At 47.6% G+C, this 17,035-nt stretch overlaps 2 protein-coding genes across 2 annotated transcripts; both read left to right on the forward strand.

The window, feature by feature from the left end:
* Nucleotides 1-3,157: 3,157 nt before the first annotated feature.
* On the forward strand, nucleotides 3,158-5,436 carry LOC143016754 (photoreceptor ankyrin repeat protein-like). The gene is made up of 4 exons (XM_076171230.1): nucleotides 3,158-3,420; nucleotides 3,523-3,652; nucleotides 3,734-3,874; nucleotides 4,493-5,436. The coding sequence occupies exons 1-4, from the start codon at nucleotides 3,163-3,165 to the stop codon at nucleotides 5,299-5,301; spliced, it is 1,338 nt and encodes a 445-aa protein (XP_076027345.1). The 5' UTR covers nucleotides 3,158-3,162; the 3' UTR covers nucleotides 5,302-5,436.
* A 1,692-nt stretch (nucleotides 5,437-7,128) lies between these two features.
* acvrl1 (activin A receptor like type 1) lies at nucleotides 7,129-16,034 on the forward strand. Its single transcript, XM_076171229.1, has 10 exons — nucleotides 7,129-7,777; nucleotides 11,166-11,237; nucleotides 11,626-11,871; nucleotides 12,136-12,329; nucleotides 12,429-12,528; nucleotides 12,622-12,768; nucleotides 12,849-13,124; nucleotides 13,270-13,467; nucleotides 14,342-14,472; nucleotides 14,767-16,034. The coding sequence occupies exons 2-10, from the start codon at nucleotides 11,168-11,170 to the stop codon at nucleotides 14,911-14,913; spliced, it is 1,509 nt and encodes a 502-aa protein (XP_076027344.1). The 5' UTR covers nucleotides 7,129-7,777; nucleotides 11,166-11,167; the 3' UTR covers nucleotides 14,914-16,034.
* Nucleotides 16,035-17,035: the final 1,001 nt, after the last annotated feature.

Consider the following 17,035-nt stretch of genomic DNA (forward strand, 5'->3'; position numbering starts at 1 on the left):
ATATCTGGGGACTTTTTTCAGATGCTTTAGAATAAGTGCTGGAAGGGGGATTCTGTTTTTCAGTCGCATAGCTGAAGATAATATGGCAGATTGAGTCTAAGGGTGGGAGCCAAGCAGCAGTCAGGCTGCTCACCATCCTGCCAGCAGCCTAATATTAGCTGAGCACACGGACGTCTTTAGTGGCAGTCAGAATACTGGCTGGGCTCACTTTGTCCCTTCCCGAGCCTCATCCTGATGGCTTCACTGCTGACTGCTGTGTGGTTGGAGCGTCTGCAGAGAGGGGATCAGCTGTGGAGCTTTGAGTGAAACCAGGAGGGCCAATATGAAGACGAAGCATTATTTAACCTGTGTGAAGTTATACATCACATAATACATGAAGTTGCTGAGGAAACTGGAGCCAAGGATCATCTGAGTGATGCAGTTTGCAGTGTGTGTGCTGTGCTGCCCTCACCTGGTGCTGCAGATGAATCATTCCCTCAGGATCTAAAAGACTCTGCAGGGAAACAGGGTTATTATTATAAAGTTACATTTCTTACATTTCTCCTTCTATCAACATGTTTTGTCCCATTATTATTTTTATTATTATTATTATCTGAATCTTCTCTATGGTAACTCTCTCTCTCTCTCTCTCTCTCTCTCTCTCTCTCTCTCTCTCTCTCTCTCTCTCTCTCTCTCTCTCTCTCTCACTCTCACACACACACACCATCATTCCTCCCCTCCTGCGTCGGTGCCAAGCTGACTTCCCTTTCCTCTGCCTTACTTCCTATCCGTCTCATTTCTGTTCTGGCCTCTGGCAGGCTCTAACTCCTTCCTGTGTTTCACATGGATGTGATCACACCCCGCTGAAGAGTCCGGACCCAACTCCACTAAATATAGCACCTGAGTAATGAGACTAAGGGGCTAATGTGATGTTACAGATGTGATGGTTCAGAGCTGGAGAGGCAGCGGCTGATAAGGAACTGGGTTGGGGAATTTTATGGGATTTAGCCGGATTATTCTTGTTATGTGGAAACAACAACAATGCCCAGAACGGATCAGAACCGTTTATAAATAACCCTCCAATTTGTCACAGTGCCTTTAAATCACTCTCAAGATCAAGATCACCATGGCGATGGATCAGATTCTTAACCGTACATCCAGATGTGTCCTTCAGAACAGTCTGGGTCCCTCTGGAGATTCACCGAGCAACCACAGCCTGCAGCCTAATGAGATTGATGTTGAGCTGCTTCACACTCACTCGAGGTAAGTGCAACTCCCTGTTTCACCAGAAGGGGGCAGCCGCCATCCCTACATCAGAAGAGAGGCCGCTGTGTAACACCGTGTTGAGTTTACACGCGAGTGGCCACACAGCAGCAGTGTAAGTAAATATAAGGGCTAAGCTGTTTACATGCACCTTGTTGTGTTTGAAGCTTTGTCACCATGAATAAACATCTCATGAAACAACACATATCACAATGAGGAACCAGCAGCCAGCCAGCCTGCCGACGAGCTGCTGCTGCTGCTGCTGCTGCTGCTGCTGCTGCGGCTGCTGCTGCTGAGGCTGCTGCTGCGCGGCTGCTGTGACCTCCATGTTGAAGTGAGACACTAATCTGAACCTGGTTTCTCATAAATTATGGATGGATGAAAGAGTCGGTAAGGGAATATGTTCAGTGTTTGCTTTGAGCTCCTTTGACCTCCATTTCTAAACTCCACACAGCACGTTCAGTCAGAGAAGAGCTACGCCTCTGCGCTGTTTGGGTTAGAACGGCAGCAGCATCTTTTCATGCCCGCTGTACAAGTCAGCATCTGTGTGTGTGTGTGTGTGTGTGTGTGTGTGTGTGTGTGTGTGTGTGTGTGTGTGTGTGTGTGTGTGTGTGCAAAATACACACTTGCACATGCTTGTTCATTCTGTGTGCAGAGCATGGAATAGCCATTTGTTTCTATCAACGTCTGTGTGTGTGTGTGTGTGTGTGTGTGTGTGTGTGTTGCATCGGTCATGGGAATAATTACTGTCAAGACCCACTGGGTTAGAATCACAGCAGGGTTAGTTTGTTGTCCCAGCAAATGGATTGCCATGGGAAAACAAAGACGATCTCACACACACACACACACACACACACACACACACACACACACACACACACACACACACACACAGAGGGATAATTCGGGCGAGGGGGTCCTTGGCATTAGAGCAGACTGTTGAACCAAAGCGCCCATGATTCAGTCATCACACTTATTTGGACAGCCATCTTGCAGGGACACAGCAGACGGGCGGAGACGTCTGTGCATGGACACACACACACACACACACACACACACACACACACACACACCCGAGAGCTTCGAGAGGAGAAAAGCAGAACAAATAAAGTCAAACTCCACGGGCCGCCAGAGACGCAGGGCTGACTGATGACTGTTTTCTTTCTGCTAATCCTTAAATCTCCTGTAATCTGGATGAGATGCAGAGAGAACACGTTGCCTGATTTAGGACGGCAGGGTCTATGTTGGGACCTGAAGGGATTGCTGGATGATCAGGCAGCATAAGTGGCCAGAGGCAGAGATGGAGGGAGGGGGCAGGAGGGAGCAGGAGGCACTTTAGGAAAGATAAAGTTTACTAGTTTCTGCAACAGGAAGAGTGGAGGTCCAGTGCATCCGGATGTTTTGACTGAGAAGCAAAGAGAAGCAGGCGAACCCCCGTCTGGACCGACACACACACACACAGCAGGGTGAGACTTTGGCACGGGCGAGACTCGGACTGTTTATCTGATTTCTTCTTCTTCTTCTCTAGCTTGGCACCAATGGTTGCAGGTAACCATGAGTAGATCTTGTATTGAATATAGATTATAGGTGTGTAAGCGTTTCTTAGCGACTTGTGTGTGAGACGGATTAGACAGCACAACAGATGCTGACTGTCTCTGTCCGGCCTCCTGTTGCTCCCGGCACCATATGGCCTGTCTCAACCCACAACCCTCCTACTATACGTCCATTCACTGTTACAGGCTGATACAGGGGAATCATCTCTACTCTCTCTAATCGACTGAGCCCTTGAGCAATGTTAGCTAGTTAGTTGAGATGAGTTGATGTTTATATCCGTGCTGACTTGACTTCATTTCTTCCAAGATGCGGTTGGGATGCAGCCGACGTGTCTCCGAGCTGTGAGTCGTAGCAGAAGGAGGTCCCATGGCGGCTGTAGACCATGACCCCAACCTGGGCTCCGGCCCCCATGAGGACTCAGAGATCCTCCTCAACGATTCTGAGTCGGGCAGCTTGCTCTCTGACGACTCGGTGCTTCCTGATTATGAGAGGAGCGAGGAGTACAAGGAGCCGGCTAAATCCCTGTACGAGGCCTGTGTGAGGAACGACCCCACCTCCCTGCGGCGGATCCTGGACCGGGGAGTCGCCAAGGAAGAAGCCAACGAGCTCAACGTCAATGGCAAGGTGAGATGTGTGTCACGTTCACCTGTACAGACGTGGAAAAGTGACGTGCTGTGACGTATCTGATCTTCTGAAAGTCTTTGTTTCTACGTTGTTCCTCCTCAGAATGGCTTGATGTTGGCTGTCAGCAAAGGCTTTGTAGACATCGTCACCACGCTGCACGTATGTCCGCTACTAGACATCAATCACCAGGACAACGATGGCAACACGGCCCTCATGATCGCCGCTCAGGCCGGTAGGTTGGCTCACAGCTACACAGCTACACACCTAACCCCATCAAGCCTTTAATATTAACCCTTCCTTCTCCCAAATACAGGTTTCAACTACATTCTGAGCTACATCCTGAACTACTATCCTGGCGTGGACACGGAGGTCAGGGATCCACGAGGCTTTACAGCCCTCATCAAGGCCGGACTGCAGGGCAGAGAGCACTGTGTGTCTGCACTACTCCTGCATGGTGAGAGGCAACACACACACACACACACACATGCGCACAGGTTTAAATAGCCTAAACTACAACATCTGATCTGTGAGATAATCTGCTCTTCCTCTGGACTTTAGGGATTATCTGTGTGTAAACTTCACTGGGACACAATTAGAGCGGCTCCATAAATATGCCACTCAACTTCCACCCACTTATGTCAGACACACTTTGACAACATTTGTCCCTGATCTGCTTTTATTTACTGGATCAATCTGAAGCACGTGTGGGCTGTAAATGTAAATGTTCCTTATTCTATTTGTTTTACAGTCTTGATTATTGAATAAGTGCCTTGTCACAGCGTTTCCAGCGGACACAGTGAATGTTTCTAACCAAAGACAGCATTAGAACAGAGCGTCTCTTTCCTCTGCCTCGCCTGATTTACTTTATTGTTTGACTCTAACTGTCCATAAAGGTTCTCACTCATCCGTCTCATTGGACGGTTAGCAACAGTAGTTACAGGCAACTGGAATCTGTGTAGAGTCTTGAGGGAACCATCTCCTCCTGTCCCATGGTTCCCTCTCTGCTTTGTGTCTCCGTAATATAACATCCAAACAATACAAACCTGTTCCGTTATCCTCTTTCCGTGTGCAGGTGCAGATGTAAATGCGATGGATCTGGTTCAAGGGAGAGGTTTAAAGGATTGGGTGCTGAGGACAGGAGGGTACGGGACTCTGCAGACCCTGCGGCGGTTGGAATCTCGTCCCGTTGCCGAGCAGTTCTGTGAACGCTACATTCCTGAGTGGCCTGAGCTGAAGCATCTGGTGATGAAGGCCACGGCCCCAAAATCTGCCTGTCAGAAGCTGAGAGAAAAGTTTTCTTTCCGATTGCCCCATGACCCTGAGGACAATGGGGTGTTGGACCACATGGTGCGGATCACCACCAGTGTTCACAGCCCCCTGATAGCCACCGCCTGCCGCCCGCTCTGCCCCACAAGCCCCCCAGAGATCGGCAAGCGGCGCTTTGCTCTTCCAGAACTCTTGGCCAGGCACAGCAGCAAGGAGCTGGAGGAGAGTTCGGTGTCACACAGTAACGGATCCATCACCTCATCTTCTCCTTCTGCTCTGTCTGTGACCTCCGTCTCTCTCGCCCCCTGCTGCCAGCGCAGGGAGAGCTCGGCCTCGGGTAGCAGGAGGAGCTTACTGCCTCGCAGCGTGTCGCAGAGGAACAGCATCTTCCCCTCAGGATGTATTCCAAAGATTGAAGTGACCAAATCTACAGAGCCCACTCCAAAGAAAGAGAAGACGAAGAAGAAGAAGAAGAAGCAAAATGGCTACCTGGAGCCTCCCATCTGGAAGTACAAGGAGGCCAGACTGGAGAAGAAGAAAGAGAAGAAGGAACTGGAAAAGGAGAAGGAGAAAGTGAAGGCGGGCAAAGGTCAACCTTCATCAAGCAAAAAATGAGACGGTGCTGTTCTAAGAGGAATCTGCCGTGCTTGAAGGAGGTATGGAAGGGAGCCGACGGCAGCTCAGACACTTTGGTTTGGGACGAACACCTGAAACTGGAACTTCTTGAATTTCATTTTGTCTCTCTCTCTGATGGACAGAGCTCATTGTGGCCACACCTTTGGGCCGATGTGATGACATAATGTAGATACTTATCATTTAGTTATGATCCATTTGGTTGAACGAGTAGACAAACCCGTACTTTACATGCCTTTTTATCTTTATAATATATATATATATTTGAATTTCTAACCTCAGAACATTGTGAATGTGACACATGAAGGGAAACACAAACACCTTCTTCTTCTACAAATTGTTTCCAGTCCACCATTTGTTTATAAGGATCAAATGAAGTAACTCAGGGATGTTTAATGGTTAATCTTTAAATGAAGCTTCAGTCTATAGGGAAGAAGACAGGACACACATTTAAACATATATGAATAGGAAACATTTTGTTTATTACTTATATTCTGCCACTAAAACCCTTAATTTGGCAATAAAGGACAGAATGTAAATGTAATGTTTCCAGTTTCCCTCTTTATACCTCCAACCTTCTGAGCATAAACTCAAATTAACTGGAAGATAACCAAACCACTGTAATGATTGTGTGTGTGGTTGTGTACAGGCTTGGTCGCCTCATAGTGATTGATGGTTAAACAACTTTTACATGACCATATTCCTCTTTCAAGTAGTGTGAGAAAAGTTTTATTTATAATGCAAATCATACATTCTCAGAGGAACTACCAGCTTCTGCCGCCTTGTTGGTGAATTTAAAACCCAGAACATTCTCACGGTGTGTTTTCAGTGTTTTAGCCTCACTTCCTCTTCACAGGGGGGGAACTTGATTCAGAGTCAGCTGTCAGATGAATTCCTCAATAGAGGTCAATAAAGGAACACAGCAGCCTCAGACAGTGAACGCATCGTATGCATATGAAGCCCAGCGGGACAGATTTGACAGATTTGTCAGATTTGACAGATTTGACAGATTGTGTTTGTGAGAATGAGGTAATGTCTCAGCCGTCACACTGTGAAGACACACACCTACCACGCTTCCTCATCTGAAATTAGGACTCGGTCAGATTAGTGCAACAAGAGGCAAACTCACTAATCCAGGCTTTGCTTTGGAATCATGAAGACACAAACACACACAACTAATAAAGAGAAAACACAGAGGGAAACTCTTTGAAGCCCCGATTACCCTGAAAGAAAAATAACAGACAGATAAAATGGAAAAGAACAACAAATTGCTCTCTTTTCTACAAGACAGCTGATGTGAGCGCTCCCAGCTGTGTGTGTGTGTGTGTGTGTGTGTGTGTGTGCAGCCACAGGCCAAGAGAGGAGAGATTACAGAGCCTGAGAACAAGGAGGCGGATTTATATTACAGACATGAAGACCTCTCACTCACACACACACACACACACACACACACACACACACACACACACACACTGGATTCTCTGTCTTGATGTTTCTTGTTTCTCTTACCAGGACAACTTTGTGCAGTTTCTGGTCCCTAAACGCATCATGAGTCCATTCTATCACGCGTGTTGTTTGAATGAGTTTCAGTCTGAACTTGTTACACTCAGGAGGATCGGCAGGGCTAATTGATAGGTGGGCTAAATGTAATTACGTCATACGGAGGGGCTTTGAAGCGCACATTCCTGACACCATTCCACAGGGGAAAGAGGAAAATGAGGGTTTAGCAGGGAACAGGAAAACCGCTATGAGAACACATTCCTGCCAGAGCAGCCTGTGCGTGCGGGACAATAAGGGGTGGGACAAGAACTCACAACTATTTACAAATCTGTAATCTCGCCTTTAGATCGGGAACATGGACCGCGACGCGAGCCGTGGATACTTCACGGAACACGGCGGAGACGCGAGGTGAGGGCGAGGGAGGGGGGGGGTGTTTCTAAAGAAGCGGAAGAATCCTGGTCCGGGTCCAAACCGACTGAGGGAGGGTTTGACGGTTTATCAGCGCAGATTTGCACCGAGATGAGATAGAACCCCTCCGCCCGGGACTAGACCGCTGGATCGCGTACGGGTTTAGGCGCTTTGACGCGATTCTAGAAGGACTCGGTTGGATTTTGAGGGTTTAAAGTTTGATGTCGTAACAGTCAAAACTGTTACGACGAACTTTTCCACAGATCGGCATCGACGCAGGAGAAAGGAGGAGGAGGAGGAGGAGGATGTGAACTCTTCTTCTCTGGGATGAAACATCTGTAAACGGAGCGACGTGAACCAACCGAGCAGCTTTCACCGTCCGGGAATGGAGCCGTTCATGTTCTTCTTGTAGTTTTAAGCGTTTGTTGACTTTGATCTTCCCTGTTTTGCTGTAAGAAGACGAAGAAGAGGAAGAAGAAGAAGAAACAGTGTGATATGGGATACGTGCGGCGCGCGCATCTGTCAACTTAACGAGGCGAGCGGGAATCAGGTAATGGCGTCAAAGTCACTCCTTCTCTTTATGACACAGAAACATCAGGCTGCTGTGGGGTAAGGGCTGCTTTAACAATGACTGACTGAACTTTGGACCTTTAACATCCCGCTACACACACACACACACACCCACACACGCACACACACTGGTTCCAGATGTGGATCAACAGGTGTGTGTGTGTGCGGTGTCTCCACCTGAACAGAACGTTATAGTTTATTCATGTTTATGATGTAACGTTTCATAAAGCTACATTTAACCCTTTAGACGCTGCTTTTGTCTTCACACACAGCAGCCATGTTCCATTTAAGTGCATAGAAGAAGAAAGGTCATGTAATCAGCTGTTACTTCTTAACTTTGATCAAAAACAGAGGTTGAATTTCGACCCATTATGTGTTTCTCCTGCTTACTGGTTCTACTCTCTCTCTCTCACACACACACACAAACACACACACACACACACATACATACTCAGACAGTCCCTTTGCCTCCTTGTGTGTCATGATGGAGGTCACATGGCCTCTCTGTGCCCCTGTGTGTCCCTTAACTCTCCCCCTCCCCCAGGTGGGTCTGCTACCCGACCAGCCGCCCCCTCGCCCCGCACAGTTCCACCTCCTCAGAAGCCAAAAAACCCAAATTGTGTGCGAGCCTGAAGTTACTTTCTTTGTCAGGCCGAGGCGGTGAAGCGTCTGGCTGCGGCCCTGCTGTGTGTGTGTGTGTGTGTACGTGTGTCAGCATGCAGGCGGTAAGTCCAGCATAAACCTCAGCTAAGCCCGGCTTTGTCTGCGCACTGACGATACGATCAGTCATTCCAGTTTCTGTCTTTAACCCCAGACAGTCACAACAATCAGTGGATTACAGAATCAAGGCGCTCGCTGCAGAAAAAGAGGGAATGTGAGACACACACACACACACATGGTGGAGTCATTCACAGCAGCTCCACTGGAGAGTCAGAGTGATAGGAGTGTGTTTCTGTGCTGAGGCCCAGTGGAGGGGCGGCAGGAGGCCAAACATGCCCCCGAACATCCAGCACGGCCCGTACACTCACCCAGATGGAATGAGAGATCTGCCTCCCCGAGTCGAAGCTGGGCAGATGAGAGGAAGAGATGACAATGGATCTCTCCCCCCCCCCCTCCTCTTGGGTCAGAAGGGTGCAGCGTTAAACAGAATGGAGACAAACAGGAGAGAGGAAGTGAACTGGAGTCTGCGATGGGGGGAGCAGATTACAGCTCTCTGTCTGTGTCAGGACCGTGCGGGGGCGACGGTTTGTGCTCCTCTGCTGAGATGAAGGTAATTCTGTAGGGTGGAGTCGTGTTTATGTTGTTCCCGCCGCTCGACCCACACACGTTAACCACCGCTGACATGGAGGCCACACAACATAGGAAATGCTCTCTGCTGAAACACGGGCTTGTGGTTGTGAGCGAGTTGGAGCTCAGAGCTGAGGGTTTGAACCCCAGGACAGTGAAAGTTTGAGAACCACGTGTTTAAAACAAAAAAGCAAAAACAGAAATGACGCCAGACGGAGCTCAGATTAAGTTTCCAGCGTTGATTTGTCACCTTGATTAACGCAGGAAACACCTCAGAGAGCACGTTATCAGCTCTACAGGCTCTGCAGCGGTGGAAGAAGGAGTCACGGCTTACAAACAGATCCTCTCCTCAGATTTCACCAGCAGAACAATCAGGTATAAGAATCAAAGGAGATCTACTCAAAGCGTTGTGTCGTCGTTTTGGAGGATTTTTCACGTTTTTTATTGAAGAGAGAAAGGGAAGAAGTGAGGAAACAAGCACACGTGGAAGGAAAGAAGAGAGCCGCCGTGACATATTTATGTTCGAGCCTCCCCTGGTGCCTCTCGGGTGACGTCTCACATACCTTGTGACAATGAAACGACACCGCCGTTTCCTGTTATTTGTTCTTTTATACATCTGGCCGCACGTATAAACGCAAATGGAGGATTTCCGTCATTTTGTGCTGACTTGTTAGTTCCTCAGCCAGATGTGCGGGTTTGAATGGGTCAGACGACGTGGTTGTGAAAGAGGTGCGGGGGCGGAGGAAGATCTCTGTAAGCGCACACACACACACAACCTCCAGCTTCAATCATATGGGGATGCTTTTTTAGCTTTGTTTGCTTTGTTTCTGTTGCTTTTTAATCGATTCAGGAGGCAGATTGGGTTACGAGCATCTTGCAGTGTTTCTCTCTCTCTCTCTTGGTGTGTGTGTGTGTGTGTGTGTGTGTGTGTCCTTTAATTACCCCTAATTTGTGCTTCACTATTTTCAAGCAGCAGAGAGGAAGATAAACCCGCCCCTGCTCTCAATCTGTCGGCTCAGAATGGAACAGGAATGAGAGAGGCTCCGTCTGAAACAAGTTCATTCTGCCGGCTGAGTCTCTGTGGCCTTCTTGGAAAACACGTTTGACACACTTGGCATCTAAAATGTGTTGTTAGGTGACGTTTGGAGACATTCTAGCCTCTTTCTTACTGCATCTCTGTGCCAGCCAGGCCTAGAAACCTTCTCACAGTCCTATTTGGAATTGTGGAACATGTGAGGTCATGGTAAAGTTATGAAACGTGTCAGAGAAAGGTCACAAAGCAGGAAGAGTGGGGATTCTATTTGATTTACTATAAGTTATTCTGTTCATGAGTGTTAAACCAGAACAAACACCTGTGAACCTGCTTCGTCTTACAGAAGATCAATAAGAGAAATGTCGTCTGTTGGATCTGTAACTCCACGTATCTCCATGGTGACAGTTTGGTCTTCCTGCCGGTTCCAATCAGAGTGAGTTGTTGTCAGCTTTGATCTCAGAGCTGTGGAGCCTCACCTGTGTGTCAGGTTACAGCATGGAGCTTTGACTCCAGCAGCCACAGGGGCCCAGTCCTCTATCTCAGCGCTCCGGCTCGCGTGACCCTCTGCAGCTCGGCCCCAAACAATGAAGCAGACCCGAGTCTGGCCGCTCAGCCGGGCGGGGCCGCTCAATGGCAGGAAGCAAAGCCATCAATATTTACTCTCCAAGCAGAGCGGCGGAGGAGTCGACAGCCCGGGAGCCTGAATGGCCTCCGCGCACACACACACACATTCACACACACACACACACACACTCTGAGTGCTGTTACTGCCTCCTTTCCCTAAGCCCCCTTTTCCCACCCACAGCAATTACAAAGGCAGACAGGCTGGGCCCAGGCTGTGTTGTTTTTGACCTCATAGCTTCCTCAGCCGGAGCCCTCTGCCCACTGCTGAGGCCATTTTGACTTTGAAGGGGGCTGAGATGGAAATGATACCACCACACTGCTGGTGTGTTTCATAAGTTATGGGCTGAGATGTTGACAGAGAAGGTTAAAGGTCAGAGAAGTGGCATAAAGTGTTGTAGTTGAATGTTTTGTCTTTGTGTTCCAGAGATGGGAGGCTCTGCTCTGCTCACTGTAGTGCTGGTCGGGGCCTTTATGTGGAATTCTGCCATCCACGCAGGTGAGTGACACACACACACACACACACACACACACACACACACACACACACACACACATAATCACACAGCGTGGGGGGGATAGATGCCGTCACTTATAGGTCAGTGAGACAGAATGTGACTACAGGTGTGTTAGTCTCTGAACTGTGTGTTGTAGAGACACACACACACACACACACACACACACTTAACCACACAGCCTCTATGTCCTCACTCATCTCTGTGATCTCGTCACAGGTGCCAGGAAATGTAGTTAACGCTTCTCTTTCTGTCACACGTATGATTTCCTCTCACTGAGCTGAGCGGCATCTCTTCTCTTCATCACTTCATCAAACGACACACGTTTCACCTTTTCCCACACTGTCTGCTGTGTATTGCCTCGTGCTCCAGGCTCTGATGGCGACGCTGACGATGGGAAGCTGCTGTGTACGTGTCAGAATCTGAAAGGCACGTGTCAGAACGGGACGTGCCGAGGAGACGTGTGCTTCTACACCTGGGTGCACGGACACGAGGAGAGAGGTTGCTTCCCCATGGTGAACTATCGGGAGCAGTGTCTCACCTCCTTCCCGCGCTTCTACGTCCACTGCTGCAGAGAAAACCACTGCAACGCCTTCACCACTCCTCCTCCAGATATCGGTCAGTACCTTAAAGCCACGACTTCACTCCAGCTTAGTACTGAGACTCCTAATATGGTGCTAGTCAGTGTCAACAGCTTTGCACTGCTTTGAATTGATTCAGGCTTCACTCTGGGTCCCTCTGGTGGCCAAGAACAGCAATTGAATGTTGTTGGAATTTTTTAAGAAGCTTTGATATTTATATGTTTTTTATAATTTTTGTGTGTGTGTGTGTGTGTGTGTGTGTGTGTGTGTGTGTGTGTGTGTGTGTGTGTGTGTTATCCAGATGGAAAGGTTGAGCCTGGCACTAACCTGGTACTGTGGGTCACTCTGCCTCTGCTGCTGCTGTTGATGGTGGCGAGTGTGTGCGGCCTGGTGCTGCTGCTGCGTTTGAGACGCACACACTGCAGGCTGGGGAACGTGGAGGACCAAGATGTCACCATACTGAAGGTCCCCAGTGGAGATGATCCCACATACGGCGTAAGAGTCTTTAAATCCCATGTTTGAAGTAGGACAGATTATTAAAGAGTTCTTCTGAAGTCTCTTTCTCTGTTGATGTCTCTGTATCTGTTTCTGTAGGACATCTTTGATGAGTTCTGTACATCAGGGAGTGGGACAGGGCTGCCCTATCTTGTCCAAAGGACTATGGCCAGACAGATTTCCCTTATCGAGTGTGTTGGTCAGTCTCCTTCACTTCAGTCTCCCTGCTGTTCCCTCTTTACCTCATAAGCTCTGTATCTGATGTCTAACGCTCGTGTTGCTCCGTCCACAGGTAAAGGGAGATATGGTGAAGTGTGGAAGGGAACATGGATGGGCGAGAGTGTGGCAGTCAAGATCTTCTCCTCTAGGGATGAACAGTCGTGGTTCAGAGAGACAGAGATATACAACACAGTGCAGCTCCGCCATGACAACATACTGGGTGAGGATCAAGATCTGCTGTCCACTCAGCTTAGCAGCAGAGATGGAGACAGGAACTCACATCTTCTCCTCCTCCTTTAGGTTTCATCGCCTCTGACATGACATCCAAGAACTCCAGCACCCAGCTGTGGCTGGTCACCCACTTCCACGAGCTGGGGTCCCTGTATGACTTCCTGCAGTACAGCAGCATGGAGCCTGAGAGCTGTCTGAGGATGTGCCTGTCTGTGGCCTGCGGTCTGGTCCACCTGCACACCGAGATCGTCAGCTCCCAGGGCAAACCAGCCATCGCTCACCGAGACCTGAAGAGCAGAAACATCCTGATGAAGCGGAACGGGCAGTGCTGCATCGCCGACCTGGGTGAGGATCTGAGGGAGTGATGGGTTCAGGTTTAGAGATTCCTTTGTTTCTGAATCGTATTGATATTAACAATGAATGTGTTTGGACAAATGAGTCTTTTAAGCTCTCTGAACTCTCACGTCTCATGTCTCCTCTCTGTTCACAGGTCTGGCAGTGACACACTCCCTGTCCAATGATTATCTAGATGTGGGCAACAACCCTCGCGTAGGCACCAAGCGCTACATGGCTCCCGAGGTTCTGGAGGAGAGCATCCGTGTGGACGTGTTTGAGTCCTACAAGCAGACTGATATATGGGCTCTGGGTCTGGTCTTCTGGGAAATCAGCCGCAGGACCGTCGTCAACGGTGAGCAGGGGATCAGACCTCGTGATGGTCGGGCCTCCGCAGCTCCACCTCCAGACAGATTTGGAGATTTATAGTATAAGTCTATTGATCCGGTGTATCAAATTGTACCTCGTCAGGTCTCGGGGAAAGAAAATGTTACACGGAGTAATATCTTGATGTATTAGGCCTCCACTCAGCCACATCCTGTCCAGAATGCATTCTCCCCCTGTCATGTCTGTCTGGTTCTGTATGTAGGAGGCAGTTAGTCCCATGTCTCTCAGCACTCCAGTGTTTTCCCAGTCTGTGTCTGTCTCTCCTATCCTCTCTCCCGATTAGCGCTGCAGTAATTATAAACAGTCTTATCTGGTGTCAGCACTCGCTCCTACATAGTCCAGAAGCCTGTACACACAAATTGTAAGATGCGAGCACTCGGTTGTGAACTAGCACCCGACAGATACGCATACACATCTGTAACTCTGTGTGTGTGTGTGTGTGTGTGTGTCGTACAAACACACACACACATGATCAGCAGGCCTTGCAAGAACTCAATTCCTGCGTAGTCGACAGGGAGTTGGTATCTTTGCTTGCTGTCTTATTCAGTCAAACATACTTAACGGAACTCCCACTTCTTCCTATCTGGACTGCAGTCTGAGCTATTTGAGTCCTTGTATGAAGAGAAGTTTATGCTGTGAATACATAAAAGGAGATAAAGCAGCAGGGGTCGGAGGTTATCTTGATGATACAGCACAGTCTGAGTTGTACAATATTCAGCATTGAGTGCACCCTTGAAGCCCACAATGCAAGGTCTCTGTTGTGTCGCTTTAAGAGTTTCTTCTTCTGTTGCTTTAGAGGGAAAAGCAGCATACAGAGTTATACTTGTGTTGCTTTGTTGCAGGGATTGTGGAAGAGTACCGTCCTCCCTTCTTTGACCTGGTGCCCTCAGACCCCAGCTTTGAGGAGATGAAGAAGGTGGTGTGTGTGGACCAGCAGAGGCCCAGTATACATAACAGGCTCCACTCCCACTCGGTAGGCCATCTGATCCTCACACACACACACAAACGCAGTAACACACACACACACACACACATGCTTTTCCAGCGGTGTGTTCAAAAGCTTGGAACACAAATTCACATTTTTGTCATAAATGTGCAGACAAGCAAACACACAGTGGTTAATGCTGTGCTCACATACACACACACACACACACACACACAGTTGTAGGTAACTGCTGAGTGCTCTGACAGAGAGGAACACTAACACTCACATTTCATTTGCTTGTGATGGCTGGCCGGTGCTTTATATTTGCCTCTGTGTGCCCAGATCCCGTCAGCCATTGTGAAGATCATGAAGGAATGTTGGTTCCAGAACCCGTCGGCTCGCCTCACAGCCCTACGGGTGAGGAAGACTCTCTCCAAACTGGACCACGACAGTGATTTCAGCATTGCCAAACTCAAAAGTGATGTGTAGCTCAGACGCTGGGCTCACACATGGACACGGGACTCACACACCTTTCATACGGCACTATCTTCTTATTATTAGCATATTTTAAGTGAGTGATTTGCTCAGTTACTACAGTATATCAAACCCAAACTCATTTCTTCTCTCATATTTTTGGTGCCTTAAAACAAAAGGGAAGGTATTTTTGTGTATTTTTGTTTTCCTCCACATTCCTCCATTGGAGTGTGATGTCACAGTGAAATGTCCATATTCTTTTTTTCTCATACAGCATCGTCGTGCAGCGTTACTCATCTGCTTATTTAGAAGAGGGGGAGGAGCCTGTCGTATTGGGCTTTGTTTAATGGGAAATGTATTTATGGGTTTTCTTATAATGTGTGAATCCGCAGAGGATGATTAACAGCCCCTGACAGCCGAGGGACTCTGGTTGTCTCTCACTACAAATGCAGAAAACATAAGCAATAACACATGAGACCAAAGCAACATAGTTCTGTTCTGAGAAGGTTTAACTTTTATAAACTGAGCATTTATCCTCCACACTTTGACACAATGAGGTGTTAAGTTGTACATATTTTCACAACACTGATGTTGTTATCCTATTTTAGCAATGGATTTATTGTAAATATGTTTTTAATTCAACAGGGTATTATTTTATTATATTCAGCAACGAGCAACTTATTTTCTATGTACGTGTTTATGGTGCAACTTTATATGAATTCATTCTCACATTTCTGTACGTCACAAAATTACCATTAATGTGCTCATTTAAGGAATTCACAACCATTAAAAAGTCAATAATTGATGGAATATTGTATATTTTGAATAAAGGAATGTATTTTTCAAACGTTCACTCCATTGTTACCACGGATATGTGCAGTCCCCTCGTTGACCAGTAGAGGTCATTAGATAATCGATAACAGGGATCCATTCAGCTGCAGAACTTAACCTTAGAGATAATAACAACATATTTATATATTTATGTATAAATTCTTGATGATTTAAAGGGAATTTCATCATTTTTAAAATCATTTCACTAAATTTTATATGAATATTGTCCAGGCAGTAACGTGTCCAGCTCAGGCACACAGCAGGGGAAGGTGGAGTAACGGCTGGTGTCACAGAATCGATCCTCCCTTTCATCCAAAAAGCTCTGTAGACAGGACAGGGAAATGTATTACATGTTTCAAAACTCACGCTTCTGTTATCAGATTTAACCAAAGCAACTGTAATGTCAGGGAATTTGTGGGGGGATTTTTCTCAAATGATCATTATTTTATGACACTCTTCTCTAAATAAATCTGAATCTTCCTCTTTAAATGAATCATGAGTTGAGGCTCAGGGAGAATTTGGTGAAAGTGACGCACGTTAGAAACAAGCCTGCATGTTCCAGATGTAACATGTTAGACTAACTAACAAAGAAATCCAAACATATCCAACTAGAATTCAAACCAACACATGATGTTGTTTTTGTCAATAAACATATTACACTCAAGAAATTAATCTTGTAATTTGTGTACAATCCTTTTAATATCTACATTCCAATCCTTTCTCTATCTGTCTTGTGTTTTTCCTTATCCCTTTGTGTTTGTGCACTGTCTACTGTGTACTGTGTGTGTGTGTGTAGCTGTTGAACAAACTCCAGTGAGATAATACTCCCTCAAAGCCCGAGTGTGTCTGGTCAGTCAGATGAAGGGCTGGTTATTTTTAACACTGCAGGGGGGGTTGTTGGCGTATCGGAGGCCAAACTCCCTGTCTGAGTGCAGCGCCCCATCTCACGTCTCCCTCTGTTTCCCTGCTTGGCCAATTCTTATTCACAGTGGGGTCGTTCCAAATGGCTCTGTGGAGACCCAGGGAGTTATTCGGCAGACAAACCGTGCGCTGGAGAAATGTGGAGATAAATTGGACAGGGCGGATAATGACAGATATAAAGCCGGTGTGGAGACTGTGCAGACACAATTAGGCTGGAGGATAGATCAGTAAGAGTACTAGCAAGAGGACAGGTGATAAAAGCAGCCACAGATAAAGTCCCAAATGTACCTTGTCACAGGCTTGTCTCACTACTCTCTGAGCTACATTCAGTGACAGCTGGACGGGTTCCTGGGCTACACAGTGGAGGGAATTGGGAATCTGGGTC

Source organism: Genypterus blacodes, unplaced genomic scaffold (assembly GCF_046128005.1).
Source record: "Genypterus blacodes isolate CSIRO-AG114 ecotype Tasmania unplaced genomic scaffold, CSIRO-AGI_Gbla_v1 ptg000241l_1, whole genome shotgun sequence".
Classification (NCBI taxonomy): Eukaryota; Metazoa; Chordata; class Actinopteri; order Ophidiiformes; family Ophidiidae; genus Genypterus; species Genypterus blacodes.

What these genes read in the sequence shown, in the direction of transcription:
- LOC143016754 (XM_076171230.1), top strand. Translation starts at nt 3,163, where the DNA reads ATGGCGGCTGTAGACCATGACCCCAACCTGGGCTCCGGCCCCCATGAG. An exon ending in CATGATCGCCGCTCAGGCCG is followed by an intron (nt 3,653 to 3,733) that starts GTAGGTTGGCTC and finishes TCCCAAATACAG; the next exon opens with GTTTCAACTACATTCTGAGC. An exon ending in GTCTGCACTACTCCTGCATG is followed by an intron (nt 3,875 to 4,492) that starts GTGAGAGGCAAC and finishes TTCCGTGTGCAG; the next exon opens with GTGCAGATGTAAATGCGATG.
- acvrl1 (XM_076171229.1), top strand. Translation starts at nt 11,168, where the DNA reads ATGGGAGGCTCTGCTCTGCTCACTGTAGTGCTGGTCGGGGCCTTTATG. An exon ending in CACTCCTCCTCCAGATATCG is followed by an intron (nt 11,872 to 12,135) that starts GTCAGTACCTTA and finishes TGTGTTATCCAG; the next exon opens with ATGGAAAGGTTGAGCCTGGC. An exon ending in CCGCAGGACCGTCGTCAACG is followed by an intron (nt 13,468 to 14,341) that starts GTGAGCAGGGGA and finishes GCTTTGTTGCAG; the next exon opens with GGATTGTGGAAGAGTACCGT.